At 39.1% G+C, this 17,988-nt stretch overlaps 1 protein-coding gene across 4 annotated transcripts in view; it reads left to right on the top strand.

Moving 5' to 3' along the window:
- Window positions 1-17,988, top strand: part of ebf2 (EBF transcription factor 2) — a 38,731-nt gene that overhangs the window by 13,647 nt on the left and 7,096 nt on the right. For all 4 annotated transcript variants that reach the window (XM_044111785.1, XM_044111782.1, XM_044111784.1 and 1 more), the window contains exon 7: window positions 15,726-15,807. In XM_044111785.1, coding sequence (XP_043967720.1) covers window positions 15,726-15,807 — 82 coding nt within the window. The remainder of the gene's footprint in view (window positions 1-15,725; window positions 15,808-17,988) is intronic.

Below are 17,988 nucleotides of genomic sequence, written 5' to 3'. Positions count from 1 at the left end.
ATCTGCATTTACTACTCAGTCTTCCTCTGTGACATTTGATATGGTTGCACCATATAACAGAGTACAGTGTCTAAAGTCCTAAATCATCTTTTATTCAATGTATGCAAGTATGAAACCTTCCATCCAAGAGAATTTCTCATTCAGAGGTTTTCCTTTAGATGAGAACAATTAAAAGAAATCACCACCCTTTACTGTGATAGAAAAGTAATGTGATATAATCATTTGTTTTGTGTTCTGGTGAAGCGTTTCTGCATAGATCTGGATCTTTTTTCGATCATTATTCTGCTGAAATAACTTAGTGGAACCCCATTTTTCAGTCTTTTAGCAGAAGCCACTGGATGTTCATTTAAAATTTCCAGATGTTTCAAAGAGTTCACTCTACCGAGGGTTTCCTTTGGAAGGAAAACTGGCCCACAGCATCCCAGATCCTCTATCATGCTCAGTTGTGGGAGTGAGGCTTTTTTAAACATTAATTTTTGGTTCCCACTGACTGACAGACAGGTCAAGTAAGCTTTAACAAACTCTGGGTTTACATTTGTAATGGTAGAACAGAAAAGGCATTCTCCTAGCAACACGTATAACTAGTTGGCATGTAGACTGCAATAATATGGCTCTAATGGCTTATGAACATATTTGTCTAAGCATCATTATGTAATATTGATACCCAAGAAACATATAAAACACAAATATCTTTTCTTGGATTTCAGCTTCAACGTTCCTTGAAACTTAAGTGAACTTAAAAACATAAAGTACATTAAAAATGCTTTGCATATATTTATTTTAAATGGATCAGTTGGATTAAAAAAGTAATTATTTAATACAATTAAATTTTCCTTAAGTCATGTTAGAGTCTTCTTCAGATGTTTTCTGTATACCTAAGATCAAATTTTTGTGTCTCCATTTTAAATTTGAAATGACTTTCTCTTTTTTGGTGCTTAAATAATTTTGCTCCCAAAATCTGTCTGCACTGATTCACACATCAATAGCAGAGGTTAATCTGCCCGTCAGTCAAACGTACATACATGCCCAGAGACAAAGTCAGACCCCCTGCTTTGCTCAGTCCACTGTCACAGGTCTCTCCCTGGTGGGCCGCTACTGTCCGGTCCCTCCAGACCCCCTGTCAGTGAGCCCCTCGGGCAGGGGGGGACCAGGCAGCGTGGCGACAGGGGGCCTGAGGCTCTAATGCACACAGTGAAGCGGCACACAGGCTGGACCACTGAGCAGCTGGCACAGGAGCATGGGGATGGCTCCTCCCTTGGGGCGACGTGAGCAGAAGAATGACATGAAGACAGACAGGGAGAGAAGATGAATGTCTGGAATATCAAAATCACTGACAGGTACAGCTTCAGACAGCCAGGGCCTCACTCAGAGTTAGACAGAAGAAAAAGGAAGTTCAGGGACCTTTGGTTTAGCTGCTTTCTAAAATGTGGTCTAATGTGGTCGGGGCAGATCTTCGACTCCACTGTGAACAGAAAGTTTATGAAATCTGCCAGATTACAAGTCAGATTTACTCCTCTTCAGCAAGTGCTTGTGGCTTTAGCCTCCCCACAAAGGCTGGCTGGCTCTAGTTTGTTTTTGTACGGCAAAAAACAACAGGAGAAATGTCTTTTCTCCAGAGGCTTAGTGGTACTGACAGGAAAAAAGTGAGCATGTTCAATTAAATTAGAAAGAGATTTTGTAATTTGCTTTAAAAATACTCTGCTCTTGTAATTTATTTAGTAAACAGATGCTGTATTTGGCCAATCAGGATCTGATTAGTGTGTATATATTTGTGTGTGTGCGTGCGTGTGTGTGTGTGTGTGTGTGTGAGGAGTCAGAGGCCAGTCAGTGGTGGTACTTAGGGACAAGGCCTGTTTTCTCTGGCTGGATGCTGCTGCTCAGGGAGGAGCTACAGTCGCATTTGCGACTCGGTTTGGTCAAATTCCTGTTTAAGGTCTTAAATTTCACAGATGACTTAACAATGCCCCCCTGCTGCTGGACCAGCCCTGCCAGTCACTTAGTTTTTCTGTTTGTTTTTCTGGGATCTGGACAGACTGTGTTTTTCTCAGGAATCGGGTTTCTCCGCAGCTCTCCTTGCATCAGTTTCTGACGCCCATTTCAAAGACATCTGTTGTTTTACCAGAAATAGATTTTATTAAAGGTCTAATTCCAGTAATAGTTGCCTTTTGTTTGGGCCATAACTGAGAAGGTAAAGATTTTTGCTTCAAATATTTACATGTTAATGATTGTACTGGGATTTAAAAGTTTTAAGAATTACAGATTAAAGGTATTCTCATCATACAGAGATAGTACAACTGCAGGGTGATAATTAAATAAAGTAAAAAGGAGACATGATGCTCCGGGTGAAGCTGTGTTTCCTGCACAAAGAACTTTTTTAAGGGAAACTTTAGAAGTTGTCCTAAAAGGAGTTTGAAGCACTTTATTGTGCTTAATTTCTGTTGAAACTTTAACATCATCAGAATTGGCTTTTTGCCACACATCTTTTCATATTCAGCCTGCATTTGCCATAAAATTGCTTGGAAAAAGTTTTGTGCTTTATTTCTGTTGCAATATAAAAAAATAATTCCTATTTTTGGTTTGGATGATTTGTGGAAAATTTCTAAAACAGAACAGTCAACATATGGAGTGAGTGAAATAAACAAAAAAATTAAATAAAATTATTTTTTTAAATGCAGCCGGTATTAAAAACAAATATTTTTTTGTTGTTTTGTTAGTTTAAATATTCATATATGAATATATACAATGTATATATAAAGTATAAATAAAGTATATATATACGTGTATATATATGCACATATATTGCTTAAGAAATCACATCAAACAAAAACAATTAATAACTTTTAACATTCTGATTTTATAGAGAAGTTGTCACAGATTGAAAGTGAATGAGATTTTAACTCAACATATTAAAATTTGAGGTGGCATCATCACTTTCTGTGTAACAAACAATAAAGTTGACAGGAGAGATTCTGGATTTCTTACCAACATGATTAAGTAACCTAACAAGAAAAAACAAATCTAGATTCTAGATGCATTTCTTTACTGAACTTATTATTACGGCATTGCAGTGCAGTTCCAGACGACATTTGAATTTAATGGTAGATGGAAATATTCTAATTTTGCTGAAGTCTTTTGAGTGTGTGTGTGTGCGTGCGTGCGTGTGTGTGAATGTGTTGTGGAGTGTGTTTGGGCTCTGATGAATCTGTCAGGACGGAGGGCAGGGGGTGATGTGACTGCTGACAGGCTCCCAGCAGGCCTGCTGAGAGCCCAGATACTCGGCTCGCCCTCCCTCCAGCTTCCCCAGCCACCCAGCTCCCCTTCTCCTCTCTCTGGCCTCGGCTCCGACACATTTGCTGTGTATTAGCCACGGAGAGTAAATTACAGCACCCTGGACCTCTGCATGATTCCTCTCCTTATTCACATGTCCTTCTTCTTCTTCTCCTCTCCTCCAGCTCATCGTCTTCCCTGCTTCTCTCGGTGTTGTTGTTGGTTTTCTCTCAGTTTTGATCTGTTTTCCTCTCTCTGTCTGTCATTCGCGTCCGGGCTCTTGGACTCCTTCAACCCTGTCAGATTTCGCTCCCTTGTCTGTCTTTCTCCCACTTCTGTTATACTTCTCATCCACCATTCCTCCATTGTGTCACGCTACAAAGCGTTCCCTCCCTCATACACATCCCCTCCACTTCCCATTTACTTTCTTACAAGCAGGTCCCTGTTGTCTAGGCTTCACAGGTTTCTTAGCTGACTCTCTAGCTCCCGCACCTTCTCCCTCTCAAACATTTCCCTCACTCTCCCTCCGTCAACCCTCCTCTCCCTCCTCCCTCTTTCTGGAAACAGATGTTGTTTGTCAGATCTTATCATTACTGGCTAATTAAGAAGACATCTCTTCTCCTTCTGTTTTGCTTCCCTCTTCTCTCTTCTCTCTCTCTCTGTGCCATCCATCCCAGATTCATTGTTCTTCTCAGAGAGAGGTTCGGGTCAGGGTTTGATGCACACATGTTATCGGTGAGCCTGATTAGCGGCAGATTGACTGAAAGGGTATTAAAAAGGTAACATTAGTGTTTGCTATGTTGCAGGCGACCCAAAGCACATTTGTTGGTGTTACCGTGCATCTCCGTCTGACAGTTGTGAGAATATATTTTGAATCCTCATCCCCTAGGGCACACCGAGCATGCTGGGAGAGGTCAGGCCACTGATGGGACGTCTATTCCCCGTCCTGGTTGTGAATTCATGTTCTCTAGACTCTGGATATCCCTCCATATCCATCTATTTGGCAGCACAAACACAGTCCCATGTGGCTGAGCTTTGTATGCAATCTTCGCTTTTGGCTTTGCTCAGGAGACTGAGACATTAATTCATTTAAAATTGTTAAAATGCACATTTAGAATCAGGTGAGAGGTTGTGGGGTAAAACTGTCTTTGGACCCAGGAGAAACCCAGCTGCGTTGTCGGAGTGCCTCTGGTATTCCCTTCCCATCAGCCCACTTTATTCCTCCCAGCTTCACCGTGCCACAGTCAATTTTTTGTGGTGGTATGCCTGAAAGTTTTACAGCAGTACTGAGCTCTATAAATCAGCGCTCGCGTTTAAAAATGTTTGGCTTTGTCACAGTTCTCCATTTTAGTATCGGGCTGAGCCTGGACTGAAGCTGCAGGGGTGAGCCTGGGAGAGAGGTTTGGCCAAAATGCACACAATCTGACTGAAGCTACGTGGATCATCGTCTCATTGATTATTTTACAACACAAATCCAGGTATTTAATTGTGATGTGATATAGAGATGAGGTTAGAATTCAATTCTAATAGCTTCATGCAAAATGCTTTGTGGAGAAAAAAATGACACTGGACACTGTAAGCATTCTTACAGTAGAATATGGTGGTGTCAGTATAATGCTGTGGGGACAAGGAAGCCTGTCAGAGTTGATGGAAAGATGAAGGGAGTGAAATTCAGGAAGATCCTGGAAAAATCTCCAAAACTTTTGTGACTGGGATGGTGATTCACCAGGAAAACAACCATAAACATATATTCATATTCATGTGTCTGGATGGCCTAGTCAAAGTCCAGTTTTAAATCCAATCAATAACTTATTGTAAAATTCTCTCCACCCAATCTGACTGAGCTTGCACTTTTTTGCGAATAGTATGGATCACATTTTATCTTTAAATTGATAAAAGACTTTGCTCTTCAACAAAATGTGGTTCTGCAAACTTTTGACTCAGGAGAGTAGAACATGAATGCATGCCACACTTTCCAGATTTTCCTACATATAAACAAATATGAAAAAAAAACACTTCAGTTTGTGGCTTAGAATCAAACAATAAAAAATACTAAAGGGATGGGAATATCTTTGCAAGTTGAGAGAGCAAAAAGTAAAACAAACTTGCCTAAAACACACTGAGTTTAGACTTATCTGACTCTGTTCTAGATATCTGTGTCTGCATAAAGACATGATGGAGAAAGAAGGGGAAAACTAATGGATGTTTGCAGTGATGTTTGCTGCTGAGTGAAGCTGAAGTCACAGATTTCCATGTATGTTTTTGGAGGAGGAGGGGAGGCGTCTGGAGGGACCGGTGTGAAAGGTCCTGTGGTGGTATGCGACAGAGGAGGTATCAGTTCGTGGAGGGTTTTCTGTGCCCCATTAGCAGTGTCAGAGGTCATGTGCCCCGGGTGTTAACCCTGATGACCAGTCTAGCTTCCAGTCTGCCAGGGGACCCTGGTCCAGGGGTATTTATTACCTACCACCACCCCCATCATCCCCCTTATTACCAACACACACAGACACAAGCAAATCTCCTCATGGAAGAAAACAAATCACCCGAAGTTGATCCTCAGCTGGGGTACATGTACTAATTGGATGCATATCCATACAGCGATGCATGATGACCCATCTGTAGCCTGATGTCTTGGAATTAAACATGGGTTCATCCAAATCTTAGTCTTTAGCGGCGAGTTGCAGCGTGATTTGGCTCCTCAGATGCACTTTGGATCAAAAATCATCTCCTATTTCTGTTCAGATATCTCTGAGACATTCATGTCGGAGGCATTATTTTTACTAATGTAATTTTGCATGACTGATTGTACACACATGGTCGCCTGACTTGGACCATTTTTTCTTCGTTGAACCCGTGAAGGCATGCTTGTGTGTGTGTGTGTGGTTCGCACAGCCTTTGTGTGACACATGCATGTCGGGCTGCTGTATGAGTTAGTGCTCTTAGTGTGTGAGTGTGGCAGAGGAAGGCCCTCAGCATGTCAGTATGTTTTAATGCTTCACATCTGGTTTCCTAATTTTCCTCCCTGCAGCTCCCCTCCACCGCCATGTCAGGACACTGTTTTGTTTTTTCAGGGAGGGGGTGATGGAGGGGATTTCTGATGAGTGATGGCCCTGCATACAGGACATCAACAATCTTCCTCTCTTCCTCCGTCTCTGCCTCTTCTCTTCTTAATCTTTCTTTTGTGTGTGTGCACTCACTGTGTTTTCTCACCACCCTGCATCTGAAAGGCTAGATAGAAAGATATTACGAATCAAGTTATTTTTAGTGTCATTATCCTTTTCACCCTCATTCTTTCGCCAAATCACTGAATTTGCACTTAATCAAACTTTAGAAAATGATTACATAAATGTGCATCTAGCCAACTTGAAACTTGCAGCAAACCCTTCATCAACTCCTGTTGCCACCAAAGCTGCATTCCCAAGGAGCTGAGAGGCCGATGTGTTTTATGACAAGTTGAGAAGGCAGTTTATGTCGACAGTGATTAGTGCTGATGAAATCCTATGAAAGTTTATGTCAAGCTAGGTGCTCACCAGATGATTAAGGCCATGTGTAAAGCAGAAAGTCCTACTGATGTGTAACAGATGCCCTAAAGGACACAGAAATGAGGAACAGAGCACCCACTCCTAACAACAAACTATAAAATCAACCTATTTTTATTTGTTCTCAGTGTCACATTTTGATATTTGTTCTTTGAACTTGTTTTGGTAAAGTTATTTGCAGCAAGCTCAGGTCTCGCTGTAAGACATTTGGTCTGTTTGGCCAGAAACAGGGATATATGAATGAAAACAATAAACAAACAAACAAACAAAAAAAGATTATATTGAATAGTCTTGACAGGAAACATAGTTTAAATAAAACATATTTAAAAATAATAAAAGCCTCTGAGTTTTTACGCTGAGTTACTAAAATTGGTGTTTTTGCTGGCAGTCTAACGCAGAACGAATGCCACAAAAGGAGAAGAAAAATTGCTCTAAAAGCTCTTAATCTCAAGCTGACAGCTAAATATTTTATCAGCGAAGTCCATTAGCTGACAGTGAGTTTGATTATTGTTACATTTAGGTTTTCAACCAACTGTGTAAGCCATATTTCAAACTTCAGCAAAACAAAAGGAGAAGAAAAAGAGCAACAAGTCTCCTTCAGCATCGCTTCCTGGAAAAATATGTTTTCCAGTTTAGTGCATTGCCCCTTGACTGCTTTAACTAAAGTCAGTAAAGATCTCTGGAAACAACATTTCACCCAGATCTGGTGTAAAATGATGCAGAGATTTATTATCTTTTGTGTTTTCTGTGGTATAAGCATGATTTTTAATGCATCTTTAATTAATCGTGAAGACAGACCCAAATTTAAACAGATTTTAGCAGTTTCAGTAGCTGAAGATGCTCATGTCTGTGAGATAATACCATCAGTGAATCTGAAATGATTTTAATTTTGTTTTAGATTGTCAGTTAGCCTGCAGCAAAATCCAAAGATTCAAATTAAGCATTTAAAATGTCGTAAAATGTCTTAAATATAATCACCAGTGTTATTTAGCATATGTTGTTTATTCTGCTGTTTTTATTTATTTAGCTAATAATTTTTTGGGGGGGAAAATCCACATTTAAACATACCTGTGGACCTTTAAAGACTTCTGCCTCTGAATCTGGCCTAATAATGGTCTTTAAAATTGAAACATCCACATCATGTTATCCTGCACCAGTTGCTTCATCTTGGGAAAATGTGTATTTAAAATGGTTTGGCTTGCAAAAAAGGAATTGAGTATTTAGGAATCTGTTGAATTTATGTAACATGTTGAAAACATACTTTGTGCCCTGACTTTTTAAATATTTATCTTTTTTTGCAAATCCAAATGTTTTAGGCGAAACAAATTTTAACATTAAGAAAGCATCATTTGAGTAAATACAGAACATAGAGTGCAAATGATGGTTGTTTGTATAACTGGTTGTGCCACCAGAGACACCAACAACTGCTGTCAAGCATCTGCAGTAACAGTTAAAGACGTTTTTGCATCCAAACCATCATATTGTTTTTAGGCCATTAGGACGTATTCTTGATGATGTGTTTGAAATCATGGTTCTGCTTTATGAACCTTTTCCATCTGATCTCAGTTTCTGACTAAGGGTTTCTCCGTCAGAAATTGTTTTACCAAAAGTAAGAATAAACTAAATTTGACTATGATGTTTAATAATTTGGATCAAATTCGAATGTATGCAACTGATCTGTATGATTGGATTAAATTCACTATACGCGTTACATACATTGTTTTTTTTTTTACTGCTTCTCTTTTAATGTGTCTTAAAATGATGTTAGTTGTAGATTATCAGAACACAAATACGTTAAATTCAGTCTTGTTACAGTTTTGAAATTTCAGAACTATTTAATATTAGTTTGGCATAATGTGCATTTTATTCTTTGTCTGGGTTTTTCTTTTCAACAATGTTCATGCATAAATGTATCCTTATATCTTTTGACTGCATTACCTAAAGCCAAAAGGTTTCATAGTTAAAAAAGTGCCACAATATAGATAGAGTGTTTCACTCACATAGAGGATGAGATGTGACATCACTCTAGGTTTTAATGTTAATTACGTGACACTTTTAGCGGTTTGTCTTTAAGATAAAATGAAATATCTGGGTTTAGTTGAGTCCATCAAAACCTCCATTACTGAGTGTTGCTGCAAGCATCATCAGGGAGGCGACCTCAGCTCCTGCACAGTCACAGCCGTCCATTTTTCTTTATTCCTGCCTGTTTTCTCATCCCCAGACCTGGAGACAGACTAAACTGGGCTAGAACCAAACCAGACATCAACCAGCTAGACTGAGACTTGACAGTGGGGGAGTGACTGAAGTCATTTCTTGAGTGTGGAGGTCAAGCAGAACCCATTACAATAATGGGCTTAACCACAATCATATTTTATATAGTGCTAATCTGATTTAGGAATCATTATTTGAAAATTGATTTATTTCATTCACTCAAACTTTGTTTTTGTCTCGTATAAAAATTTGAACAAAGCAAAATAAATCTGTAAAGGGGCAAAGACTTTTTCACATCACCGTTGTCATAAAGTGCCTGTAATACGAGCCGCAGGTTAAAACACCTATTCAGTTTTAACTGGTCAAGTTTTATGTAACTTACTTAATTAAGTCAAAACTATGTTGAATAAAGGTATTAAAGTTGAATTATTTTGTGATCATCGATTCATAACGTTCTTGAAAATTTAAAATTGAAATTAGAAAAACTCGCAGAAACTCTGAACTCAAAGGTTATTGAACTTAAACTGTAAAGCATCTTAACTTTATTGCAAAAATTCAGAAGCAGTTCTGCTGAGAAAATAACATTGTGAAAATTTTTATATTTAGAAATATTAAATATTTGTTATTACTTGATTCTGTCACAAATAAACATGTAAATATTAGCATTTTTTGAGTTGTTTACGTGACAATAACAACTCCACAAAGCTTTATGTCATAAAATCCAAACTATCCCTTTAATGTGTGATTAAAGACAGAAAGTGTTACAGAAGACAAAGCACAGTTCACAACCCCTGACCACTTGCAGCTACGGTTCAACTCAGTTACCATAATTTTGCTCATAAGATGAAGATTACCTAAGAAATGTATGTTTTCTAGTTCATATTTGTTTTGTACATATTTTCTAATCCAAGAGCAATTTTTTTGATCCTAAAGTTTTTTTGTTTTTTGTTTTATAAAAGTTTTTCGTTGAAGTTGATGTTTAAAACTTAAAACTCTCTTTATAAACATTCAACAGAAATGTCGATGCTTTTTTCTAACTGGTCTTATTTACACTTGCACTATTTGCACACTCAAGTGTTACTCACTTGAAAGTGTTATTAGCAGAGAATAACCTGCATTACTGAGCAGAACAAGATGTAAATGTATAACATCACCAGATTAAAAACAAACACACACTTGCACGATGAGTTCTTTGAAATCGGCCGTTCTTTGCTAATTTTCCTGTGACACAAGGATTACCTCCAAATTTTTTCAGCGTGTCGTACACTGTGCTGTGTGGGTGTGTTACTCCACCAAAACAAAACAAACAACAGCAATATTAAACTTCTGCAACCACAATAGAAGAGGGGAGGGTAATAAAAAACAGAGGGTCCTCAACTTCTTATTAATTATGCAAGATTAGTCTAATTATAATTCAGCAAATGAATGTGTGGCAGAAGGTGCGAGGCGACGGGGCTGGGAGATTTGCATGTTAAGTGGGCAGAGGGAAGCGGCTAATGCATGCTAATATATGCGTCAATGTCTCGCTTTAATTTCAGCATTTGCAGCTGTGTGCGTCCGAACTGAGGGGGGTGAAAAGTTGACTCAATGGGTTTTTGGGTAAGGGAGTTGGGGGGGTGCAAAGGTGGGTGTGTCAGCGTATTAAAGAGTGTGTGTGTGGACGTGTGTCAGTGTGTGTGTTTCTACATGCCAGTGTGTGTGCGAGGCATCTGGTGTCATATAAACAAGGAATGATGAGAAGAAGTCAACAAATAAGGTCAAGAACCCTCAGAAAGTGCATAAAGCCAGAAATGGATGTAGACAGTCGCTGAATTAGGGTTGTGGTTTTCTTGGCCCTCGGTCGTCAGTTCAGTGAAACACTGTCATGTCATCCAGTTAAATATGTGACGACCGATTGTTACATTGTCTACAAAAAGGCTGGCACCATCAAACCTTGTCAGTTTCTCTGTATATATCAAATGTATTTAATCTTCTTAAACCTAATTCCATCCATCCATCCATCCATCCATCCATCCATCCATCCATCCATCCATCCATCCATCCATCCATCCATCCATCCATCCATCCATCCATCCATCCATCCATCCATCCATCCATCCATCCATCCATCCATCCATCCATCCATCCATCCATCCATCATATTCCACTTATCTGAGATTGGATAATAATTTTGTCGCCCCAAAATAAAATCCTTTGCAACTTCTTCTCATAAGGCGTCATCTAATCAGAAAAAAAATCTATCACTCTGAACTGCCTTGTTGCTGCAAATGTGCTGTATAGCTACAATTACCTTACAAGTCTTTATGTAATTTAATCAAATATAGCTGCTCTGTGAAGGCCCCAGATAAGTTAGTACCACTAACTAATCTGGGGTCCTGGGTCCTGGGTTCGAGTCCCAGCCTGGGGTCTAAATGCTTGAAGTTTGCATCTTCTCCCTGTGCAGCTGGCTTCTCCCCACAGTCCAAAAACATGACTCTTGGGTTAACTTCTCTCTCTAAATTGTCCTTTGAAGTGAATGTGAGTGTTAATGGTTGTTTGTCCTGTTTGTCTCTGACTGGTGACTTGTGCTGTTCTCGGCCTCAAGCCCATTAAATTACTTACCAATCTGTGGCAACACTTGAAGACGGATTCTCAGAAATGCTTCCCTCTGATGTGGCGAAAGTTTTCCATCTTGAACTGTACAAATCTGGTGGACACATACCCTAAACACTTAATTTGAGAGAACTAAGAATACAAACACATGACACACCTTTTCAGATTTTTCATTAAGCATCCCTCCCACTATGCCATTATGGACTATTTTGTGCTCGTGTGTCTCAAAACATAAAATTTTTTTAGTGGAAACATAAAACTGATCAAAATTTGTGGTTGTAACATGAAAAAAAACAACAATCTACACTCTTCAAGTGGCGTGAATAGTTTTGCAATTTGATACGGTTTGATTTTCAAAGATGTGCTCAGCTAGAGCTAGAGTAACACACCTCATAACTTTTCTGTAAGATTTTAAACCATGAAGATGTCCACAACATTGATGATCTAGTAGAAGTGAAATCTCAGTGTGATGTGTGAGAGGCACAGATGGGCCCTTTCACATTTTCACTCCAAACTGAGATCTACCGCAGCTCTGAGGTGGAAGGTTCGGGCTCTGACAGATAAATTGTAATCACTCTCCGCCAACAACAATATTGATTGTCCTCTGAGCGCATAACTCAACTCCAGTAATATTGGAGACAAGTTGGAACTGAGAACTAGTTTCAAGCCAGGTCCTGTTCACAAGGGAGGAAACTGGAGCAAGCGATGGAGGAATGATCAGTAAAAGCTGAGAGAATGAGGGAGAGATTAGTATTCGATGGGAGGATTCAGGGCTGTGAGGCCAATATGAATTTCCTCTCCACACAGCCGCTCCACATTAAGATGAATTATGTTTGCAAAGAACACAGTGTGGGTGGGATCAAACCAACCCACGTAAACCAAAAAAACGCTGCCTCCTTCTGTGGCATTTTTCTCCTCACTGTTATTGTTTGCTTAGTGGAAACAGCGACGGTGATTTAAGAAGTACTTTGTTGAAGTAAAATGCAATGCAATGCTGGAAGGAACTAGAAAAGAATTACTTTAATATAGGTACAGGAAGATCCTTTGAGGAGAGCTAGATTTATGGTGCATCTATGATGAGATTGTTTCTCCTGCTGCTGCTTCAAAAGGAGAGCTGGCTGATGAGACACAGCGACACCTAGGGAATATTAATGAATATTATTTGATACATACATATATAAAACTCAGACTTTTTTCCTTCAGGATTATATTCAGAACATTCAGACACAACAAATGACAATGAGTGAAACTAAGAGGTCAAAACATCACAAAAGTAAGAAAAATGTTGAATAATAGAGCTAAACATATTTAAGTCTTTTTGTCATTTTAATTAAAATATCAATTAAGTTATCATTTTATGCAATTTAGTGTAGAAAGCTGCACACATACAGCACTGAGTAGTGTGATGTTTACATCTGAAATCTGTTAATGGATAAATAAATATTAAACTGAGGTAAGAAGTTATATGTAAAGGAGTAAAAATATGATAAGTTGGCCTGCTCTTCAATGAGCAATGACCCTGAAAAATATAATAGATCAGTGCTTTAAAGAAATTAAATAAGTTTGTGACAATATTTTCATTATACTAATTATATTTATACTAAAATTACAACCATCAAATATTTTGGATTGTTTTTTAATAGGGACACTTTTGATAGCATGTTTATTCAAAGCTGTAAAATTCACCAACTTCACTCAGGCTGTATTCTTTTTATTTCTGGAAGTTGTTTTTCACTACTTCTTTAATTTCCACCCCTCAAAGCAGAGCAGATAAAACCATCACTGTCTTCAATTTCAAAGCAGACCAAGCATTTTTACCAACAAACATTGCATCTGGGTTTATTGAGGAAAAGCAAACTACATGTTGAAGATAATTCTGTTTTATTTTTGATTTGTTAATAATGTTTTTATTATTATAAAATAACCAACGTTTATGTAATTTGTAAGACTCAGCGACTATTTTGTTATTGACATAGAGTAGCATAATGTCCAGATCACGATGTTTTTTTAATCTTCTTGATTCACTTAAAAACAAATAATCCCGTTTTATAGCTGTCCACATGCAATGAGATTATACACTAATGTCCATCAGCATTATTTAGTCTGTATTATTACTGTGATTGTGTAGCACTTCCCTCACTCATCAGTGATGTTGTGGATATTGCAGTGTCTCCAGTTCATGTCTTTACATCGATTGATATTTTATTCTAACTCAATAAGTTGATCCAAACACAGCAGTTAACCTGGTTAACAAACCTTGTGCAACATCCTGACAATCTGTCTCATAAAAAGTAGAAAGTTTTATCATTTGTTTCTAAAGATATATCATACAACTACAGACTTCAATAAACTCACCTTTCTACAATTTTCCTACTCTGCATAGAGTTTTCATGCTGAGCAGTTTGCAGATATGCATGTTTTAAAAGGACTTATGGCTGCTCCTAACATATTTCAGCGCTTTTTCAGTTACATTTTGCAGACAAAACAATGCAGAAAAAAAAGTTATCCAATTTCTAAAATGTAAAAATGTGTTTTAAATGTCAGAACCTTTAAAAGACTTAATTACACAGACATTTCCTAGTATGCCAGCATGCCAATCAAGACACACTGAACAGACAGACCAGGAGGTGCACCGGTCTGTCTTTGACTTCAAATTTCAATGTAGTCCTGAGTGACAAAAATCACTCAGGAGTTAAGGAAAACTCAGAGATGTTGGACCAACAAAATACTGTGAATGACCTATTATGCAGTTTGGCAAGCACACAGAAATAGACTGTGATTTTAAAGGATTGGCTGTGAATTTTGTGGCAAAACAGCTAGCTGGGGCTGCAGCTGCAGGAATCCCAGATGGTCGACCATCAACAGGTAACAGGAGTTTTGTCAGGGAGCCTTGGTTAGAACCTGGGACCTGATTTAAACATTTCTACAAATAACTCTCCTTCCTTCCTTACTAAGAGTATAAATAGGAGAGTAATTTAGCACCCACTTTTAACCACGTACTAAAGTAAACTCAACAACTGAGCCAAGTTTCACAGAACTATGTTTCAGTCACATCATGATTGAGTTTACAGTTCTTGTAAATGGAGTGGACACTTGGTTTAAGATCTGAATTTTTGTTGTAGCGGGGTCACCATACAGCTCAGATGTTTTTCTTTTTTTTTTATTCAGGCTTTTTTATGCCCTTGCAAAACATCTGAATAGACCTTCTTAACCTCATCCTTCCCTCCCATCACTTTATATCCCCTTCCTCTGTTTATTTCTATATTCTCTATTCATTTTTTCAGCGTATTTCCATCACAGAAATTCGGTATATTTCTGTGATGGAATGCGCTCCAGTTTCTTCCTCCTCTTTCCCATCTTTGCCTCTTAGCGTGGGGACTTTGGGATTGCGGCAGAGCTGCGTTGCTATGGCAGCTGGCTATGTTTCCGAACCGTGTACACCTGGGATTTGGAGTCTCTCTCAGTAGTCTCCCTCTCTCCTATTTATTCCACCTTTCTTTCAGGTTTTCTCTGGTGTAGCTCAGGCTATCAGCAACTCCCTCCCCCACTGTCTTCAGCTCCACAGTGCGTTGGATTGAAGTTACATACGTGATGAGACTCATATACTTGAAAAAATAAAATAAAATAAAAAATCATGTCCATGCGAGCACCTGCACATGCCTCCTTCCCTACCTTCGTCCTGCCACTTCTTCATTTAATTTTCTCTGTGGCTGTCTCTACTTCGTTTCCCTCTGCGCTCCCATGTGGGGTTCAAATATGGCATTGTGGGATACCACAGTCCCCTGAGTCCGCTGGCATACATCATTGTCTCTGGTTTACTTTGAAGCGCAGCAGCTCTTTTCACTCGGCTTGTGCTTCCAGATCTCATTACTTGATTTAAAGTGTAACAACATTGACTTTAAAACTAAACTAAACAGCTGGGATTTATGTCAGAACTGTAATCACATGTACATACATGCAATCACACAGGACCTGGCTGTGAGAAAAAAAAAAAAAGTCTTCTTTGACTTTTGGTGTGTAGAAAAGGGGGAAATAATTACATACTGGAAACTGTCATGGAGTTTCTTTGTTGCCGATGTTAAAAAAATGTAATATGTGCCCTTTTGTTTACCTTTGCAGGTTTTTCTTGAAGTTTTTCCTGAAATGCAACCAGAACTGCCTGAAGACAGCAGGCAACCCGAGGGATATGAGGAGATTCCAGGTACATGAAAGATGTTTACGTGTGTGTGCTTGCACTTGTGTGTGGACATAAAAAAGTTGGAATATCGGAGGATGAAGAATTTAGTCGCTGTGATAAAAGAGTATCTTTATACAAATAAATAATGCCTATCACAAGACACTCTACTCCCCGATTCAGTCTATTTCTATGAAAACTGTAGTACTAAAACACTTTTAATTTAGGCTTCTCCTCTCCACAAAGTCTTCAGCTGGACAGCTGAATTGTATAATGGAGACAAAATAGACCCTCAGATGTTTTCTGAGCAGAGCTTGTGAAATAACTGGTCAAAGAGAATGACCAGTTGCTTTTCTCAGATAGTTTACTTCACCTTGGGCAGGTGTGAAAACTCACCTTTTTTCTTTGTTTACCTCTGAGTGACCTCTTGTGCAGCTCTCTTACTGTGAAAATGCAACCAAACGATCCAGTAAGCTAAAACCAACGAGAAGAAGGAACGCCCACGCTTTTAAATCCTCATTTGGTGTCTGTGGAACATCAGCAGCACGTTTCACATGGTGTGTGCTTTTTTTGTACATCTGTAGTTTTGCTGATGGTTCATTTCCCTGCCTGCTGCTTCCACTGGCCTTGTGACAGTGCCCCACCTGGCTTGATGCTGTGACTGTATGAGGTTGTCCAGCCTGCCTGGTCTGCTTTCAATAAGAGCAGCGTGAAAGTGAAACAAGCCAAATGAAGTGAATCGTTCCATATTTCCTGCCTAGTTGAACCTTGGACCATCAAAGTGTGAAAATGCCCTTAGTTTAGCCAGAGTAAAAAATCTGTTTCTCTAAAAATATCATGTTTTTCTAATATTCTAAACTCTTGTTTCACATTACTGCTTACATGAAAGTTGCCTGCAGCTGCAGGCGACTTCATAAACTCTTTGATGAGACAAAACAAGTGCAGGTTAACATCCTATTTCCTTAAATGCACAATAGGAACCTTGGCAGACAGTTTGTTTACTTATGATAAAAAGTGTCTCATATCTGCAGAACTCTCCAGGAAGAGGAAGAACCCTAATCTACCGACCTTAAACAGCTTTTAGCTACTTGGCTCTAATGACATGGCTCTCATGTTGTCTAAAAATGTGCACCTGACTGGTTGCTCCCCCATCACTTTCAAAAGAGAAACTTTGCTGCTCCCATTCCAGCAAGTAGCTGGGCTAAACCAGTTTGTCATTACCTGATTGCACTGTTCACCTTTCTGAAAGTAAATTCACCCTTTTTTTGTACAAATGCCTTCAGTATGCTCAGCATTACTAATTTATTTAAATGCATCCATCGGTTTTGAATCCAAAGTAAAAAGACACTCCAAAAGTCACAACCAGAAGATACCAGACCACAGAACAATGATGGTAACTACCAGGACTCTGAATTAGAGTATCTCTTTAGTCCATTTATCAAAAGTAGACATCATTTGAATACCCAGCATTGCTCACCAATTGTTCATGCTTATTTGTCTTTCGATACTAATAGTTCAGAAAAAACTAGGAATATTTCTCCTTCTTTCATATGAGTAAATTTTTTTAACTCCTTGGAAAAGTTAAGAAGTCATTTTTAGATAAATTAACTTTATTGACAAGCTATGAGACTGATTTTCCTTTTGATATCCAAAGAGAATATTTGGTTTCTGGGACTTAAAGCCAATTAAAGTAGCTGAGAGTTGCTAAAGTTGTCACATGGAAAATCTCTGGGAAGGTTTTCCAGTGGAAGTCATACTGGAGAAAGAAGTTAAAGGTGAAAGTTAGAAATCAATAAGGAGTCAGAGAGATGGAAAGACAAACCAAAGAGTTATATATATGGGAGACATGGCTGTGGGGGCGCTTGGGTGCAGGAAATAAGTTGAGGTGTTTCAGGAAGTTGTCAAGAATTGAGTGATTGGCTCCAGATGGGGAAGGTCATGCTCCGTGACCCAGGAAGTGGTCACAAGGGACTCCTCGAGCTCACTTCCTCTGCCGTCTTTCAGCACCAGCGGCCTCTCTCTGGCATTCTCCTTTGCCCGGCAAAGCCTTGTGTCCGGCTGCCCCCGCCCCTCTCCGTCCTCGTCTCCCACCGTGTTTGCTTTAACTCCTGTGGTGTGACACATGCTGAGAAGTTATGAGAACACGAGCGCTCCAAACTCTGGGCCTCTGGGTTAAAAGGTGATCAGGGCTGGGCAGGAGTTCGCTGC

This window comes from Gambusia affinis, linkage group LG03 (assembly GCF_019740435.1).
Source record: "Gambusia affinis linkage group LG03, SWU_Gaff_1.0, whole genome shotgun sequence".
Taxonomy (NCBI): Eukaryota; Metazoa; Chordata; class Actinopteri; order Cyprinodontiformes; family Poeciliidae; genus Gambusia; species Gambusia affinis.
The sequence above is the reverse complement of the archived record's forward strand: the minus strand, read 5'-3'. Positions and strand labels throughout refer to the sequence as shown.